The 19,393-nt window shown below is 36.7% G+C and overlaps 1 protein-coding gene across 2 annotated transcripts in view; it reads left to right on the top strand.

The window, feature by feature from the left end:
• The window catches only part of DACH2 (dachshund family transcription factor 2), a gene marked incomplete at its 5' end in the record, with an annotated part of 684,702 nt that overhangs the window by 636,758 nt on the left and 28,551 nt on the right, over positions 1-19,393 (top strand). For both annotated transcript variants that reach the window (XM_081223202.1, XM_081223203.1), the window contains one exon: positions 24-171. In XM_081223202.1, the coding sequence (XP_081079328.1) occupies positions 24-171 (148 nt within the window). The remainder of the gene's footprint in view (positions 1-23; positions 172-19,393) is intronic.

Here is a 19,393-nt window from a genome sequence, read left to right as displayed (position 1 = left end):
TGCCATTTGCTGTATTTTGACAGGGTCTACTGAAAGTGGCTTTGGATAATGCTCACGTCCAAGAGAAGCAGACTCAACAAGAAAAAAAGGAACTGCGAATGGAGCTCTATAAAGAGAGAGAAATTAGAGAAAACCTTGAAAGACAACTCGCAGTTGAGCTTCAAAGCAGAAGTAAGTTTAACAAGTTCAATATAAGTGAATAAGGTAAGATTGTGTTGGAGATATTTTCAGTACTAATAGAAATATTCTCAGGGATAGCCAGGAACTGCTGAAAACAAATGACAAGCTAAGAATCAAATACTGTGTGCAATCCACAAAGTAAAATGTTTACACTATTTCTCTTTGTAATTAAACATAATGAGCAAGATCTACACTTCATTTCTGGAAAAATGAATATGCTTACTTCTCTCACAATTTCACAAAATACTCCTGGAGATAGATATATATATTCGAACAATTCCTTATGTATTAAATGCTTACACTTTGCCAAGAACAATGTCAGATTCTGGGGTTAGAAGATAAAACTCAGTCCCTGTCCTTGAAAGATTTACATTTCAGGAGACTAGCACAACCAACCAGCTAATTATAAGACAAAGTGGAAAGAACAATGATGTACATCATATATGCTTATATAGAGAGGGGGTAGATAGCTCAGCTTGGTGGTGTGGGGAATTGATGGTCGAAGGTTTTCTGATGCTGACACTTGAACCTGAGTCTTGAAGAATCAGTAAGCCAAGAAAAGCATGAGAGTAACTGAGTGATCTGGTCATTCTAGAACAATGAACATAGGCATGGAGGCAAGAAGCCTCAAACATGGTCAAATATATACAGTGTATTAATACCATGACTTTGAGTTTTATGAAGTGAATGTTGGGGAATAGTGCATAACAAAAGTAGAGGGTAAATTATAAAGGCCATTTTCTTTTGTTAACAACTTTATTGGAGAATAATTGCTTAACAATGGTGTTTAGTTTATGTTTATAACAAAGTGAATAAGCTATACATATGCATATATCCCCATATCTCCTCCGTCTTGTGTCTTCCTCCCACCCTCCCTATCCCACCCCTCTAGGTGGTCACAAAGCACCAAGCTGATCTCACTGTGCTATGCAGCTGCTTCCCACTAGCTACCTATTTTACTTTTGGTAGTATATATGCCAGTACCACTCTCTCACTTCGTCCCAACTTGACCTTCACCCCTCTGTGTCCTCAAGTCCATTCTCTACGTCTGCGTCTGTATTCCAGTCCTGCACCTAGGTTCTTCAGAAAAAAAATTTTGTTTCTTTTTTAGATTCCATATATATGTGTTAGCATATGGTATTTGTTTTCTCTTTCTGACTTACTTCACTCTGTATGACAGGCTCTAGTTCCATCCACCTCACTACAAATAACTCAACTTTGTTTTTTTCTTAAAGCAGAGTAAAATTCCATTGTATATATACACCACATCTTCTTTATCCACTCATCTGTCAATGGACACTTAGGTTGCTTCAATGTCCTGGCTATTGTAAATAGAGCTGCAATGAACATTGTGGTACATGACTCTTTTTAAATTACGGTTTTCTCAGGGTATATGCCCTGTAGTGGGATTGCTGGGTGGTATGGTAGTTCTATTTTTAGTATTTTAAGGAATTTCCATATTGTTCTCCATAGTGGCTGTATCAATTTACATTCCCACCAACAGTGCAAGAGGGTTCCCTTTTCTCCAAACCCTCTCCAGCATTTATTGTTTGTAGATTTTTTGATGATGGCCATTTTTATTGGTGTGAGGTGATACCTCATTGTAGTTTTGATTTGCATTTCTCTAATGATTAGTGATGCTGAGCATCCTTTCATGTGTTTGTTGGCAATCTGTATATCTTTGGAGAAATGTCTATTTAGGTCTTCTGCCCATTTTTGGATTGGGTTGTTTGTTTTTCTGATAGTGAGCTGCATGAGCTGCTTGTAAATTTTGGAGATTAATCCTTTGTCATTTGCATCTTTTTCAAATATTTTCTCCATTCTGAGGGTTGTCTTTTCATCTTGTTTATGGTTTCCTTTGCTGTGAAAAAGCTTGGAAATTTTTTTAGGTCCCATGTGTTTATTACTTTTTTTTATTTCCATTTCTCTAGGGGGTGGGTCAAAAAGGATCTTGCTGTGATTTATGTCATAGAGTGTTCTGCCTATGTTTTCCCCTAAGAGTTTAACAGGTCTGGCCTTACTTTTAGGTCTTTAATCCATTTTGATTTTCTTTTTGTGTATGGTGTTAGGGAGTGTTCTTAATTTCATTCTTTTACATGTAGCTGTCCAGTTTTCCCAGCACCATTTATTGAAGAGGATATCTTTTCTCCATTGTATATTCTTGCCTCCTTTATCAAAAATAAGGTGACCATATGTGTGTGGATTTATGTCTGGGCTTTCTATACTGTTCCATTGGTCTATGTTTCTGTTTTTGTGCCAGTACCATAATGTCATGATTACTGTATCTTTGTAGTATAGTCTGAAGTCAGGGAGCCTGATTCCTCCAGCGCCATTTTTTTTTCCCTCAAGATTGCTTTGGCTATTCGGGGACTTTTGTGTTTCCATACAAATTGTGAAATGTTTCGTTCCAGTTCTGTAAAAAATGCCATTAGTAGCTTGACAGGGATTGCATTGAATCTGTAGATTGCTTTGGGTTGTATGCACATTTTTACAGTGTTGATTCTTCCAATACAGGAACATGGTATATATCTCTATCAGTTTGTATCATCTTTAATTTCTTGTGTCAGTGTCTTATAGTTTTCTGCATACAGGTTTTTGTCTCCTTAGGTAACTTTATTCCTAGGTATTTTATTCATTTGTTGCAGTATTAAATGGGAGTGTTTCCTTAATTTATTTTTCAGATTTTTCATCATTAGTGTATAGGAATGCAAGAGATATCTGTGCATTAATTTTGTATCCTGCTACTTTACTAAATTCACCGAACACTTCTAGTAGTTTTCAGGTATCGTCTTTAGGTTTCTCTGTGTATAATATCATATCATCTGCAAACAGTGACAGATTTACTTCTTCTTTTTCAATTTGGATTCCTTTTATATCTTTTTATTCTCTGATTGCTGTGGCTAAAACTTCAAAAAGTATGTTGAATAATAGTGGTGAGAGTGGGTAACCTCTTTTTCCTGATCTTAGTGGGAATGGTTTCAGTTTTTCACTATTTAGAATGATGTTGGCTGTGGGTTTGTCATCTATGGCCTTTATCTTGTTGAGGTAAGTTCCCTCCATGCCTACTTTCTGGAGGGTTTTTATCATAAATGGGTATTGAATTTTGTTGAAAGCTTTTTCTGCATCTATTGAGATGATCATGTGTTTTTATCCTTCAATTTGTTACTATGGTATATCACATTGACTGATGTGTGTATACTGAAGAATCCTTGCATTCATGGGATAAACCCCCCTTGATCATGTAGTATGATCCTTTTAATGTGCTGTTGGACTCTATTTGCTAGTATTTTGTTGAGAATATTTGCATCTTTGTTCATCAGTGATATTGGCCTGTAGTTTTCTTTCTTCGTGACTTCTTTGTCTGGTTTCGGTATCAGGGTGAATGTGGCCTCATAGACTGAGTTTGAAGTTTTCTTCCCTCTGTTATATTTTGGAAGAGTTTGAGAAGGATAGGTGTTATCTCTTCTCTAAATGTTTGATAGAATTCACCTATGAAGCCATCTGGTCCTGGGTTTTTGTTTGTTGGAAGATTTTTAGCACAGTCTCAATTTCAGTGCATATAATTGGTCTGTTTATATTTTCTATTTCTTCCATGTTCAGTCTCAGAAGGTTGTGCTTTTGTAAGAATGTGTCCATTTCTTCCAGGTTGTCCATTTTATTGGCATATCGTTGCTTATAGTAATCTCTCATGATCCTTTGTATTTCTGCAGTGTCAGTTGTTATTTCTCCTTTGTCATTTCTAATTGTATTGATTTGAGTCTTCTCCCTTTTTTTCTTGATGAGTCTGGCTAATGGTTTATCTTTTTTTTTTGTCTTCTCAGAAAACCAGCTTTTAGTTTTATTGATCTTTGCTATTGTTTCCTTCATTTCTTTTTCATTTCTTTCTGATCTGATATGTATGATTTCTTCCTTCTGCTACATTTGGGGATTTTTTGATCTTCTTTCTCTAATTGCTCTAGGTGTAAGGTTATGTTGTTTATTTCAGATGTCTCTTGTTTCTTGAGGGTAGGATTGTATTACTGTAAACTTCCCTCTTAGAACTGCTTTTGCTACATCCCATAGGTTTGGGGTCATAGTGTTTTCATTGTCATTTGTTTCTAGGTATTTTTTGATTTCCTATTTGTTTTCTTCAGTTTTCTCTTGGTTATTAAGTAGTGTATTGTTTAGCCTGCATGTGTTTGTGTTTTTTACAGATGTTTTCTTGTAATTCATATCTAGTCTCATAGCATTGCAGCTGGAAAAGATACTGGATACAATTCCAATTTTCTTAAATTTACCAAAGCATGTTTTGTGACCCAAGATATGATCTCTCCTGGAGAATGATCTCTCCATTGGTTAAAGTGGGGTGTTAAAGTCCCCTACTATGACTGTGTTACTGTCTATTTCCCCTTTTATGGATGTTAGATTTTGCCTTATGCACTGAGGTGCTCCTTTGTTGGGTGCATAAATATTTCCAATTGTTATATCATCTTCTTGGACTGATCCCTTGATAATTATGTAGTGTCCTTCTTGTCTCTTGTAATAGTCTTTATTTTAAATTCTATTTTGTCTGACACGAGAATTGCTACTCCAGCTTTCCTTTGATTTGCATTTGCATGGAATATCGTTTTCCATCCCCTCACTTTCAGTCTGTATGTGTCCCTAGGTGTGAATGGGTCTGTTGTAGACAGCATATATACGGGTCTTTTTTTTTTTGTGGTACGTGGCCCTCTCACTGCTGTGGCCTCTCCCACTGTGGAGCACATTCCCCTGACATGCAGGATCGGCAGCCACAGCTCAGGGGCCCAGCTGCTCCGCAGCATGCAGTATCCACCCGGACCAGGGCATGAACTCATGTCCCCTGCATCGGCAGGCGGACTCTCAACCACTGAGCCACGAGGGAAGCCCCACGGGTCTTGTTTTTGTATCCGTTCAGCCAGTCTGTGTCTTTTGGTTAGTGCATTTAATCCATTTACCTTTAAGTTAATTCTTGATATGTATGTTCCTATTACCATTTTCTTAATTGTTTTGGGTTTGTTATTGTAGGTTTTTTTCCTTCTCTTCTGTTTGCTGCCTAGAGAAGTTCCTTTAACATTTCTTGTAAAGATGGTTTGGTAGTGCTGAATTCTCTTAGCTTTTGCTTGTCGATAAATATTTTAATTTCTCCATCAAATCTGAATATGATACTTGCTGGTAGAGTAATCTTGGTTGTAGGTTTTTCCCTTTCATCACTTTAAATATGTCCTTCCACTCCCTTTTGGCTTGCAGACTTTCTGATGAAAGATCAGCTCTTAACTTTATGGAGGTTCCTTTGTATGTTATTTGTTGTTTTGCCCTTGCTGCTTTTAATATTTTGTCCTTGTATTTAATTAATTAATTTTTATTTTATTTTTTTTTGCGGTATGTGGGCCTCTCACTGTTGTGGCCTCTCCCATTGCAGAGCACAGGCTCTGGATGCGCAGGCTCAGCAGCCATTGCTCACGGGCCCAGCCGCTCCGTGGCATGTAGGATCTTCCCGGACTGGGGCACGGACCTGTGTCCCCTGCATCGGCAGGCAGACTCTCAACCACTGCGCCACCAGGGAAGCCCTGTATTTAATTTTTGATAGTTTGATTAATATGTTTCTTGGCATGTTTCTCCTGGTATTTATGCTGTATGAGACTCTCTGTGCTTCTTGGACTTGATTGACTATTTCCTTCCCATATTAGGGATGTTTTCATCTATAATCTCAAAATATTTTCTCAGTCCCTTTCTTTTTCTCTTCTTCTGGGACCCATGTAATTCAAATGCTGGTGCAAGTAAGGTTGTCCCAGATGTCTTTGAGACTGTCTTCAATTATTTTCATTCTTTTTTATTTATTCTGCTCTGCAGTGGTTATTTCCAAAATTTTATCTTACAGTTTGTTTATACGTTCTTGTGCCTCAATTATTCTGCTATTGATTTCTTCTAGAGAATTTTAAATTTCATTTATTGTGTTGTTCATCTTTGTTTGCTCTTTAATTCTTCTAGGTCCTTGTTAAACGTTTCTTTTATTTTCTCCATTCTATTTACAAGACTTTTGATCATCTTTACTATCATTACCCTGAATTCTTTTCCAAGTAGACTGCCTATTTCCTCTTCATTTGTTTGATCTGCTGGGTTTTTACCTTACCCCTTCATCAGCTGTGTGTTTCTATGTCTTCTCATTTTGCTTAACTTACTGTATTTGGGGTCTCCTTTTCACTGGCTGCAGGTTTGTAGTTCCCATTGTTTTTGGTGTCTGTCCCCAGTGGCTAAGGTTGGTTCAGTGTGTTGTGTAGGCTTCCTGGTGGAGGGACCTAGTGTCTATTTTCTGGTGGATGAGGCTGGATATTTTCTTTCTGGTTGGCAGGACTGTGTCCGGTGGTGTGTTTTGGGGTATCTGTGTCCTTATTATGATTTTAGCCAGCTTCTCTGCTAATAGGTGGGGTTGTGTTCCTGTCTTGCTTTTTGTTTGGCATAGGGTGTCCAGCACTGTATCTTGCTGGTCATTGGGTGGAGGTGGATCATAGCATTGAGATGGAGATCTCTGGGAGAGCTTTTGCCATTTGATATTATGTGGAGGTAGGAGGTCTTTGGTGGACCAATATCCTGAACTTGGCTGTCCCTTTGTGCCCAGAGCACCAGGACCCTGTCAGCAACATGGCTCAGAAGAAAATTTAGGAGAAAAGAAAGAAAAAAGTAAAATTAAAAAATTAAAAAAGTAATAAAAAGAGAAAAAAATAAGAAAGAGAGTAGCAGCCAAACCAAAAAGCAAATCCACCAATGATAAAAAGCACTAAAAACTATACTGAAAACAAAATAATACAAACAAAAAAACCAGACATACAGATCTCTAGGACAAATGGTAGAAGCAAAGCTATACAGACAAAATCACACAAAGAAGCATGCACATATACACTCACAAAAAGAGAAAAAGGAAAACTATATATATATATCGTTGCTCCCAAAGTCTACTGCCTAAATTTTGGGATGATTCTTTCTCTATTCAGGTATTCCACTGATGCAGGGTACATCATGTTGATTGTGGAGATTTAATCCAATGCTCCTGAGGCTTCTGGGAAAGATTTCCCTTTTCTTCTTTGTTCACACATCTCCTGGGGTTCAGGATTGGATTTGGCCCCGCCTCTGTGTGTTGGTCACCTGAGGGCATCTGGTTTTTGCTCCATAAGGATGATTTTAAAGGAGCAGCTGATTAGGGAGCTCTGGTTCACTCAGGCCAGGGGGAGGGAGGGGTATGGATGCGGGGCGAACCTACAGTGGCAGAGGCCAGTGTGACATTGCGACAGCCTGAGGCACACTGTGTGTTTTCCCGGGGAAGTTGTCCCTGGATCACAGGACCCTGGCAGTGACAGGATGCAGAGGCTCCTGGGAAAGGTGGTTTGGAGGGTGACCTGTGCTTGCACACAGGCTTCTTGGTGGCTGCAGCAGCAGCCTTAGTGTTTCATGCTCATCTCTGTTGTTCATTCTGATAGCCGCGACTCAGGCCCATCTCTGGAGCTTGTTTAGGTGGTGCTCTGAATCCCCTCTCCTCACGCACCCAGATACAAATGTCTCTTCCCTCTTAGGCAGTTCCAGACTTTTTACTGGACTCCCTCCTGGCTAACTGTAGCACACTAGCCCCCTTCAGGTTGTGTTCACACAGCTCATTGCAGTACTCTCCCTGGGATCTGAACTCTGAAGCCCGAGCCTCAGCTCCCAGCCCCCACCCATCCCGGCTGGCAGGTGAGCAACCAAGCCTCTCAGATTGGTGAATGCTGGTCGGCACAATCCTCTGTGTGGGAATCTCTCTGCTTTTCTCTCTGCTTCCCTATTGCTGTGCTCTCATCTGTGGCTCTGAAGATTCCCCCCACGTCACCCCTATTCTCTGCCAGTGATGGGGCTTCCTATTCTGTGGAACCTTTTCCTCCCACAGGCCCCTCCCAGTGGTACAGGTCCCATCTTTATTCTTTTGTCTGTTTTACTTTTTTTCTTTTGCCCTACCCAGGTACATGGGGAGTTTCTTGCCTTTTGGGAAGTCTGAGGTTTTCTGCCAGCATTCATTAGGTGTTCTGAAGGAGTTGTTCCACATGTACATGTATTTCTCATGTATTTTGGGGGAGAAAGGTGATCTCCACGTCTTACTTTTCCACCATCTTGAGGGTCCACACATAAAGGCCATTTTTAATCATGTAAAAGATTAGCTTAGACTTTGTCCTGTAGGTTATGGGAAGTATTAAAAGATAAGCAGCGGATTGATCTGGTCTGCTTTCAATCAGATAGACCACTCCGGTGTTGGGAATAGATTAGATGGGACTTGGAGTAAGACTACAAACAAGGAAACTATGTAAAAGGGGATTGCCCTTATCTAGGCTGTGGTGATGAGGGCTGAATAGGGTAGCATAAGTATGGATGGAGACAAAAGTGAGAGAATGGAAAATATTGTTCACAAATAGAAATAACTTACTAACAATTGGTAGGCATTTGATAATCTATAGATGTGGATAATGAGACTAACGTATCAAAACCAGAGAAAATTCAAAACTTTAACCAACAATTTTCACCTCTTCCTTATATTTACCATAAAATACAAAACAGCAGCAAAAGTGACTATTGTGCTTTTCAGCTTCTTTCTCTTCTTTGCTTTTTCTTCTATAGAATGATCACAAAGCAAAAGTCAATTAAAAGAGTTAAAGAGTGGGAATGAGAGGCAAAAAAGGAGAGAAAATTCACAACCCAGAAAATGCCTCCCTAAACTAGGAAGAATTACTCCAGTTGAGTGAAATCCACTAACTTTATACTATTCCAATATAGCATATTATATTCTGAAATTTGCATCAAGAAATTGAAATTTTACTGTATATTTTCCTTAAGACCTAAGAATTATTAGTTCAGTTCAAAATGGAAATTCAGTCATTACATCTAAAAAGAATTAAACCTCTTCTTATCTTGCCAAAGTCATTAAATATTACTAAACAGAAGCTAAATTGTCTTTTTAAAGTTTGGAGAAATTAGTTTATTTCTGATATTTGGGATGCAATATATATTATTATGATTAGGAGCCATAAAAGCACATTTCTTTAGTAGGGAAATTATTTATACTAAAGTACCTAATATGTTAAATATAATAACATTCACAAATTGACTTAGGAAAATCTACTACATATAGTAAAATTGGCTTCTAACTTTTAGGGATCTACTCATACCGATTTCTATTTACTAACTTCTTATAGAGTCTTCGGGTCTGTCTTTATAATTGGTATCACAACTATTGTCTTTTAAAAAGTCTTAGACATTGTAGATGTAATATTGTATCTATTATCAGATTTACTATGAAGCATTTATATTTAATAAATTTAGCAATTATTATGATATAATAATTATCCCACTACTAATATTCTATCATCATTATTACTACTGTCATTACTGTCACTACTACTATTACCATCACTACTACTACTACTACTACTACTAGTACTACTACTACTACTACCATCACTAGCTAATGATTATCAATTGTCTGCTATGTGCTAAGCACTGTTTTTAACATTTTTCATCTTATGACTAGCATAATGAAAAGAAACTACTCTGTTATCCTCATTGATTTAGAGAAACTATCTGCTTCATCTCTATGAATCTCAGCATCATCATCTATTACAATAGTCGACTGCATGATCACTTAAATTCCTTTCTAGTTGTCTAAATATCTCCTACCCAGTAAACCTACTTTTTAGGACAAAGGGTGAACTATTTATCTAAAGTCATATGATTGAAAAGAAAAATGGAGAAAATTGATATTGTAGTTAACAAGTAATGTCTCTCTAAGTTTTTAGAAAAAATAGTAGCAACATATATACATATATAAAAATCATATGTAGAACTGTATATACATATATAGTAAACTATATATATATATATATATATATATAATTATATATATAGTAAGAATCCCTATGAGTATCTTTTTTTTAAGGAAAACATTATTTCACACTTATATATTCCTTCTAACTACTTTTTGTTCCTAGCCAGAATGTGTTACTTGAAATAAATATATGTTATAATATTCTTTGCAGTTTAAACACTTAGAATCAAAGAATGATAGAGCTACAAGAGAGCTTGGAGCTCATCTGTCTTGGTCCTTGATGAACTATATGGTCCCCAGGCTTTGAAACAACTACCTATATGATCTTTGGCCCTCAAGCTATGAGAACTACTAGTTCTGGGATCTTGAATAAATTTCTTGACCTCTCAAGGACTCAATTCCCTCATCTATAAAATGGAGATAACAATATATTCCTTGCTGAGTTGTTGTAAGTTTTAAATGAGATATAGTCCTAGAAAAATGTTCAGTACATGGTAGGTCCTAAATAAATTAGAGTTATTATTTTTATATAATTTTAATGTAATATTCTGTGGCATTGTTTATAATATATGGAATCATAAAGTTCAAGGGAATCAACATATGGAATGTTTTTGAATAAATAATTTTACTAGAAGCAAAATTTTGTCTTATCAAGGACATTGCTATACATTAAGTTGAATAAATCTATGCTTTTGATTTAAATAATTTACTAAAAGCTTTATTTGAATGATGATAATTAAGTATAATTATGATAGTAAAATATTTTTATGCTTAACCTTATTTAATAGTATTTTATCAAAAATAACAGAAACCAGACATTCTCGGTGTCTTTATTCCAAGATTCCCATATTGTTATTACTTTAGTCCTCTGAATTTTTGTCTTAAATGAACATAAATTTAGATGAGTAAATGACTCTCTTCAAGTTGCTGAAGGTAATTTATATGAAAAGACATTGAACTGTGAGATAAATACAACTGAAACTCAAATTAGCATCATATTCACTTTAGTGCAATCAAAATATTTTGATTGTATTTGAATAATTTTAATATTTTTAAAATGTCATATACTTTGTAATTTTGTTTAATGTTCCTTGAATATTTTTCTATTGTCCTAATATCAATATCTTAAATTTTTACAACTGATTTAGGAAGAATGTGAAGGTCGGTCTGCTTAGAACCCTGCAATGAACCAATATATTGCTGGAGCCCAGTAATTCTGTTTGAGAAATTATCACAGATTTCAAGGTTTCAGAGAATAGTAACAATCATACATTAGGGCAGTTAAAGTTTCTAGTTAAGACATAAGGCCTTGAGAGTTGAGTTTTAATTGTTTTTACTTCTTCATTGCCTTTTCTGCTTATGAAAGAAATGTTGTGCCTTTACAGATTGCTTAACATAATCATTGCTGAAAGTTATTCTCTTTAAAATGTAGAGATAGATTCAAATATAAATATATGGAGAGAGAGAGAGAGAGTCTGATGATATGTGCATATATTTAAAGAGACAGATATTTGCCCTAAAAACTGGTAACATCTCAAAGAAATAGACCCTTGACACTGTAAGTTTTAAAAGACATACCGCTTTGTCTTTTTCTTCCATACATCTTTTTTTTTCATTTTTATTGGAGTATAAATGCCTTACAATGTTGTGTTAGTTTCTCCTGTACAACAAAGTGAATCAGCTATATGTATACATATATCCCCATATCCCATCCCTCTTGAGCCTCCCTCTCACCCTCCCTACCCCATCCCTATAAGTCATCACAAACCAGTGAGCTGATCTTCTTGATCTATGCAGCAGGTTCCCACTACCCATCCATTTTACATTTGGTAGTGTATATATGTCAGTGCTAATCTCTTACTTCATCCCCGCTTCCACTTCTCCCCATGTGTCCTCAAGTATGTTGCCTATATCTGTATCTTTATTCCTGCCCTGCCACTAGGTTCATCAGTACTGTATTTTTTTTTTTTTAGATTCCATATATATGTGTTAGCATACGGTATTTGTTTTTCTCTTTCTGATTTACCTCACTCTGTATGACAGACTCTACGTCCATCCACCTCGTTACAAATAACTCAGTTTTGTTCCTTTTTATGCCAGAGTAATATTACACTGTATACATGTGTCACATTTTCTTTATCCATTCATCTGTCGATGGACATTTAGGTTGCTGCCATGTCCTGGCTATTGTAAATAGTGCTGCGATGAACATTGTGGTACATGTGTCTGTTTGAATTTTGGTTTTCTCAGGGTATATGCCCAGGAGTGGGATTGCTGGATCACATGGTAGTTCTATTTTTAGTTTTTTAAGAAACATCCATACTGTTTTCCATATTGACTGTATCAATTTACATTCCCACCAACATTGCAGAAGTGTTCGCTTTTCTCCACACGCTCTACAACATATACTGTTTGTAGATTTTTTGATGATGGCCATTCTGACTCATGTGAGGGGATACCTGATTGTGGTTTTCATTTGCATTTTGCTAATGATTAGTGATGTTGAGCATCTTGTCATGTGTTTGTTGGCAATACATATGTCTTCTTTGGAGAAATGTCTGTTTAGGTCTTCCACCCACTTTCAATTGGGGTGTTTGTTTTCTCGATACTGAGATGCATGAGCTGCTTGTTTATTTTGGAGATTAATCCATTGTCAGTTGCTTCATTTGCAAATATTTTCTCCCATTCTGAGTTGTCTTTTCATCTTATTTATGCTTTCCTTTGTTGTGAAAAAGCTTTTAAGTTTCATTGGGTCCCATATGTTTATTTTTGTCTCTTACTCTAGGAGGTGGGTCAGAAAGGATCTTGCTGTGATTTATGTCATAGAGTGTTCTGCCTATGTTTTCCTTGAAGAGTTTGATAGTGTTTGGCCTTACATTTAGCTCTTTAATGCATTTTGAGTTTATTTTTGTGTATGGTGTTAGGAAGTGTTTTAATTTCATTCTTTTACATGTAGCTGCCCAGGTTTATCAGCACCACTTATTGAAGGGGCTGTCATCCCTCCATTGTATATTCTTGCCTCTTTTATCAAAGATAAGGTGATCATATGTGTGTTGGTTTATCTCTGGGGTTTCTATCCTTTTCCATTGATCTACATTTCTTTTTCTGTGCCAGGACCACAATGTTTTGATTACTGTAGCTTTGTCATATAGTCTGAAATCAAGGAGCCTGATTCCTCCAGTTCCATTGTCTCTTCAGGGTCTTTTGTGTTTCCATACAAGTTGTGAGTTTTTTTGTTCTAGTTCTGTGAAAATGCTATTGGTAATTTGTTTTTATTAGTTTCTGCTTTATAACAAAGTGAATCAGTTAGACATATACATCTGTTCCCATATCCCTTCCCTCTTGCATCTCCCTCCCTCTGACACTCCCTATCCCACCCCTCCAGGCGGTCACAAAGCACCGAGCTGATCACCCTGTGCTATGCGGCTGTTTCCCACTAGCTATCTACCTTACGTTTGGTAGTGTATATATGCCCATACCTCTCTCTCACTTTGTCACAACTTAACCGTCCCCCTCCCGATATCTTCAAGTCCATTCTCAAGTAGGCCTGTGTCTTTATTCCTGTTTTACCCTTAGTTTCTTCATGACTCTTTTTTCTTAAATTCCATATATATGTGTTAGCATACGGTATTTGTCTTTCTCTTTCTGACTTACTTCACTCTTAATGACAGACTCTAGGTCTATCCACCTCATTACAAATAGCTAAATATCATTCATTTTTACGGCTGAGTAATATTCCATTGTATGTATGTGCCACTTCTTCTTTATCCATTCATCCAATGATGGACACTTAGGTTGTTTCCATCTCCGGGCTATTGTAAATAGAGCTACAATGAATATTATGGTATGTGTCTCTTTTTGAATTATGGTTTTCTCAGGGTATATGCCCAGTAGTGGGATTGCTGGGTCATATGGAAGTTCTATTTGTAGTTTCTTAAGGAACCTCCATACTGTTCTCCATAGAGGCTGTACCAATTCATATTCCCACCAGCAGTGCAAGAGTGTTCCCTTTTATCCACACCCTCTCCAGCATTTATTGTTTCTAGATTTTTTGACGATGGACATTCCGGCTGGTGTGAGATGATATCTCACTGTAGTTTTGATTTGCATTTCTCTAATGATTAATGATGTTGAGCATTCCTTCATGTGTTTGTTGGCAGTCTCTATATCTTCTTTGGAGAAATGTCTATTTAAGTCTTCTGCCCATTTTTGGATTGGGTTGTTTGTTTTTTTGCTATTGAGCTGCATGAGCGGCTTATAAATTTTGGAGATTAAGCCTTTGTCAGTTGCTTCATTTGCAAATATTTTCTCCCATTCTGAGGGTTGTCTTTTGGTCTTGTTTATGGTTTCCTTTGCTGTGCAAAAGCATTGAAGTTTCATTAAGTCACATTTGTTTATTTTGTTTTTATATGCATTTCTCTAGGCCGTGGGTCAAAAAGGATCTTGCTGTGATTTATGTCACAGAGCGTTCTGCCTATGTTTTCCACTAAGGGATTGGAAGTTTCTGGCCTTACATGTAGGTCTTTAATCCATTTTGAGCTTATTTTTGTGTATGGTGTTAGGGAGTGATCTAATCTCATACTTTTACATGTACCTGTCCAGTTTTCACAGCACCAATTATTGAAGAGGCTGTCCTTTCTCCACTGTACATTCCTGCCTCCTTTATCAAAGATAGTGTGACCATATGTCCATGGGTTTATCTCTGGACTTTCTATGCTGTTCCATTGATCTATCTTTCTGTTTTTGTGGCAGTACCATACTGTCTTGATTGCTGTAACTTTGTAGTGTAGTCTGAAGTCAGGGTGCCTGATTCCTCCACCTCCGTTTTTCGTTCTCCAGATTGCTTTCACTATTCAGGGTCTTTTGTTTTTCCAAACAAATTTTGAAGTTTTTTGTTCGAATTCTGTGAAAAATGCCAGTGGTAGTTTGATAGGGATTGCATTGAATCTGTAGATTGCTTTGGGTAGTAGAGTCATTTTCTCAATATTGATTCTTCCAATCCAGGAGCATGGTATATCTCTCCATCTATTTGTATCATCTTTAATTTATTTCATCAGTGTTTTATAATTTTCTGCATACAGGTCTTTTGTCTCCTTAGGTACGTTTATTCCCAGATATTTTATTCTTTTTGATGCAATTGTAAATGGGAGTGTTTTCTTGATTTCACTTTCAGATTTTTCATCATTAGTGTACAGGAATGCCAGAGATTTCTTTGCATTAATTTTCTATCCTGCTACTTTACCAAATTTATTGATTAGATCTAGTAGTTTTCTGGTAGCATCTTTAGGATTCCCTATGTATAGTATCATGTCATCTGCAAACAATGACAGCTTTACTTCTTCTTTTCCAATTTAGATTCCTTTTATTTCCTTTTCTTCTCTGATTGTTGTGGCTAAAACTTCCAAAACTATGCTGAAGAAGAGTGGTGAGAGTGGGCAGCCTTGTCTTTTTCCTGATCTTAGTGGAAATGGTTGCACTTTTTCACCGCTGAGTATAATTTTGGCTGTGGATTTGTCATTTATGGACTTTATTATGTTGAGGAAAGTTCCCTTTATGCCTACTTTCTGCAGCATTTTTATCATAAATGGGTGTTGAATTTTGTCGAAAGCTTTCTCTGCATCTCTTGAGATAATCATATCATTTTTCTCCTTCAGTTTGTTCATAAGGTATATCACATTGATTGATTTATGTATATTGAGGAATCCTTGCATTCCTGGAATAAACCCCACCTGATTATGGTTCATGATCCTTTTAATGTACTGTTGGAGTCTGTTTGCTAGTATTTTGTTGAGGATTTTTGCATCAATGTTAATCAGTGATATTGGCTTGTAGTTTGATTTCTTTGTTATATCCTTGTCTGGTTTTGGTATCAAGTTGATGGTGGCCTTTTAGAATGAGTTTGGGAGTGTTCCTCCCTCTGCTATATTTTGGAAGAGTTTGGGAAGGATCCATGTTAGCTCTTCTCTAAATGTTTGATAGAATTCGCCTGTGAAGCCATCTGATCCTGTGCTTTTGTTTGTTGGAAGAATTTTAATCACAGTTTCAATTTCTGTGCTTGTGATTGATCTGTTCATATTTTCTATTTCTTTCTGACTCAGTCTTGGCAGGTTGTGCATTTCTAAGAATTTGTCCATTTCTTCCAGCTTGTCCATTTTATTGGCATAGAGTTGCTTGTAGTAATCTCTCATGATCTTTTGTATTTCTGCAGTGTCAGTTGTTACTTCTCCTTTTTCATTTCTAATTCTATTGATTTGAGTCTTCTCCCTTTCTTTCTTGATGAGTCTGGCTAATGTTTTATCAATTTTGTTTATCTTCTCAAAGAACCAGCTTTTAGTTTTATTGATCTTTGCTATCGTTTCCTTCATTTCTTTTTCATTTATTTCTGATCTGATCTTTATGATTTCTTTCCTTCTGCTAACTTTGGGCGATTTTGTTCTTCTTTCTCTAATTGCTTAAGGTGCAAGGTCAGGTTGTTTACTCGAGATGTTTCCTGTTTCTTAATGTTGGATTGTAGTGCTATGAACTTCCCTCTTAGAACTGCTTTTGTTGCATCCCATAGGTTTTGGGTCATCGTGTCTCCATTGTCATTTGTTTCTAGGTATTTTATTTTATTTCCTCTTTGATTTCTTCAGTGACCACTTCGTTATTAAGTAGTGTATTGTTTAGCCTCCATGTGTTTGTATTTTTTACAGATCTTTCCCTGTAATTGATATCTAGTCTCATAGCATTGTGGTCAGAAAAGATACTTGATACAATTTCAAATTTCTTAAATTTACCAATTCCTGATTTGTGACCAAAGATATTATCTTTCCTGGAGAATGTTCCATGAGCACTTGAGAAACATGTATATACTCTTGTTTTTGGATGGAATGTCCTATAAATATCAACTAAGTCCATCTTGTTTAAAGTATCATTTAAAGCTTGTGTTTCCTTAATTATTTTCCTTTTGGATGATGTGTCCATTTTTGAAAGTGGGTGTTGAAGTCCCCTACTATGAGTGTGTTACTATCGATTTCCCCTTTTATAGCTGTTAGTATTTGCCTTCTGTGTTGGGGTGCTCCTATGTTGGGTGCATAAATATTTTCAATTGTTATATCTTCTTCTTGGATCAATCCCTTGATCATTATGTAGTGTCCTTCTTTGTCTCTTCTAATAGTCTTTATTTTAAAGTCTATTTTGTCTGATATGAGAATTGCTCCTCCAGTTTTCTTTTTATTTCCATTTGCATGGAATATCTTTTTCCATCTCCTGATTTTCAGTCTGTATGTGTCTCTAGGTCTGAAGTTGGTCTCTTGTAGACAGCATATATATGGGACTTGTTTTTGTATTCATTCAGCCAATCTTTATCTTTTGGTGGGAGCATTTAGTCTATTTACATTTAAGGTAATTATCGATATGTATGTTTCTATTCCCCTTTTGTTACTTGTTATGGGTTCATTGTTGTAGGTCTTTTCGTTCTGTTGTTTTTCTTGCCTAGAGAAGTTCCTTTAGCATTTTTTGTAAAGCTGGTTTGGTGGTGCTGAACTCTCTCAGCTTTTGCTTGTCTGTAAAGATTTTAATTTCTCCATCAAATCTGAATGAGATCCTTGCTGGGTAGAGTAATCTTGGTTGCAGGTTTTTCTCCTTCATCACTTTAATTATGTCCTGCCACTCCCTTCTGGCTTGTAGAGTTTCTGCTGAGAGATCAGCTGTTAACCTTATGGGGTTCCCTTGTGTGTTATTTGTTGTTTTCCCCTTGCTGCTTTTAATATGTTTTCTTTGTGTTTAATTTTTCACAGTTTGATTAGTATGTGTGTTGATGTATTTCTCCTTGGATTTATTCTCTATGGGACTCTCTGTGCCTCCTGGACTTGATTAACTATATCGTTTCTCATATTAGGGAAGCTTTCAACAATAATCTTTTCAAATATTTTCTCATTCCATTTTTCTTTTTCTTTTCTTCTTCTGTAACCCCTATAATTTGAATATTGGTGCGTTTAATGTTGTCCCAGATGTCTCTGAGACTGTCCTCATTTCTTTTCATTCTTTTTTCTTTATTCTGCTCTGCAGCAATTATTTCCATTATTTTATCTTCCAGGTCACTTATCCGTTCTTCTGCCTCAGTTATTCTGCTATTGATCCCTTCTAGAAAATTTTTAATTTTATTTATTGTGTTGCTCTTCATTGCTTGATTCATCTTTAGTTCTTCTAGGTCCTTGTTAACTGTTTCTTGCATTTTGTCTACTCTATTTCCAAGATTTTGGATCATCTTTGCTATCATTATTCTGAATTCTTTTTTAGGTAGACTGCCTATTTCCTCTTCATTTGTTAAGTCTGGTGTGTTTTTATCTTGCTCCTTCACCTGCTGTGTGTTTTTCTGTCTTCTCATTTTGCTTATCTTACTGTGTTTGGGTGTCTCCTTTTTGCAGGCTTCTGGTTCGTAGTTTGCGTTGTTTTGATGTCTGTCCTCAGTGGCTATGGTTGTTTCAGTGGGTTGTGTAGGCTTCCTTTGGACGGGACTGGTGCCTGTGTTCTGGTGGATGAGGATCGATTTTGTCTTTCTGGTGGACAGGTCCACGTCTGGTGATGTGTTTTGTGGTGTCTGTGGCCTTATTATGATTTTAGGCAGCATCTCTGTTAATGGGTGGGTTTGTGTTCCTGTCTTGCTAGTTGTTTGTCATATGGTGTGCAGAACTGTAGCTTGCTGGTCGTTCAGTGAAGCTGGGTGCTAGTGTTGAGATGGAGATCTCTGGGAGATTTTTGCCATTTGATATTATGTGGAGCTGGGAGGTCTGTTGTGGACCAGTGTCCTCAAGTTGGCTCTCCCACCTCAGAGGCACAGCATTGACTCCTGGCTGCAGCACCAAGAGCCTTTCATTCACCCGTCTCAGAATAAAAGGGAGAAAAATTAGAAAGAAAGGATTAGTAGAAGTAGAAAGAAAGAAAGAAAGAAAGAAAGAAGGAAAGAAAGAAAGAAAGGAGGGAGGGAGGGATGGAGGAAGGAGGGAAGGTAGGAAAAAAAGAAAGATGGAAGATAAAGTAAAATAGAATAAAGTATGATAAAATATAAGAGTTATTAAAATAAATAAATAATAATTAAAAAACGCGGATGGATAGAACCCTGTGATAATTGGTGGAAGCAAAGCTATACAGATAAAATGGCACTCAGACGCATACATATAAACATGTACAAAAAGAGGAAAAGGGGAAAAAATCATCAATCTTGCTCTCAAAGTACACCTCCTCAATTTGGGATGATTCGTTGTAAAAAGAGGAAAAGAGGAAAAAATTATAAATCTTGTTCTCAAAGTCTACCTCCTCAATTTGGGATGATTCGTTGTCTACTCATGTATTCCACAGTTGCAGGGTACATCATGTTGATTGTGGATGTTTAAT

Source organism: Mesoplodon bidens (genome assembly GCF_964165515.1).
Source record: "Mesoplodon bidens genome assembly, chromosome: X".
Classification (NCBI taxonomy): domain Eukaryota; kingdom Metazoa; phylum Chordata; class Mammalia; order Artiodactyla; family Ziphiidae; genus Mesoplodon; species Mesoplodon bidens.
Note: the sequence above shows the minus strand (reverse complement) of the source record. Positions and strands in the feature narration are given on the sequence as shown.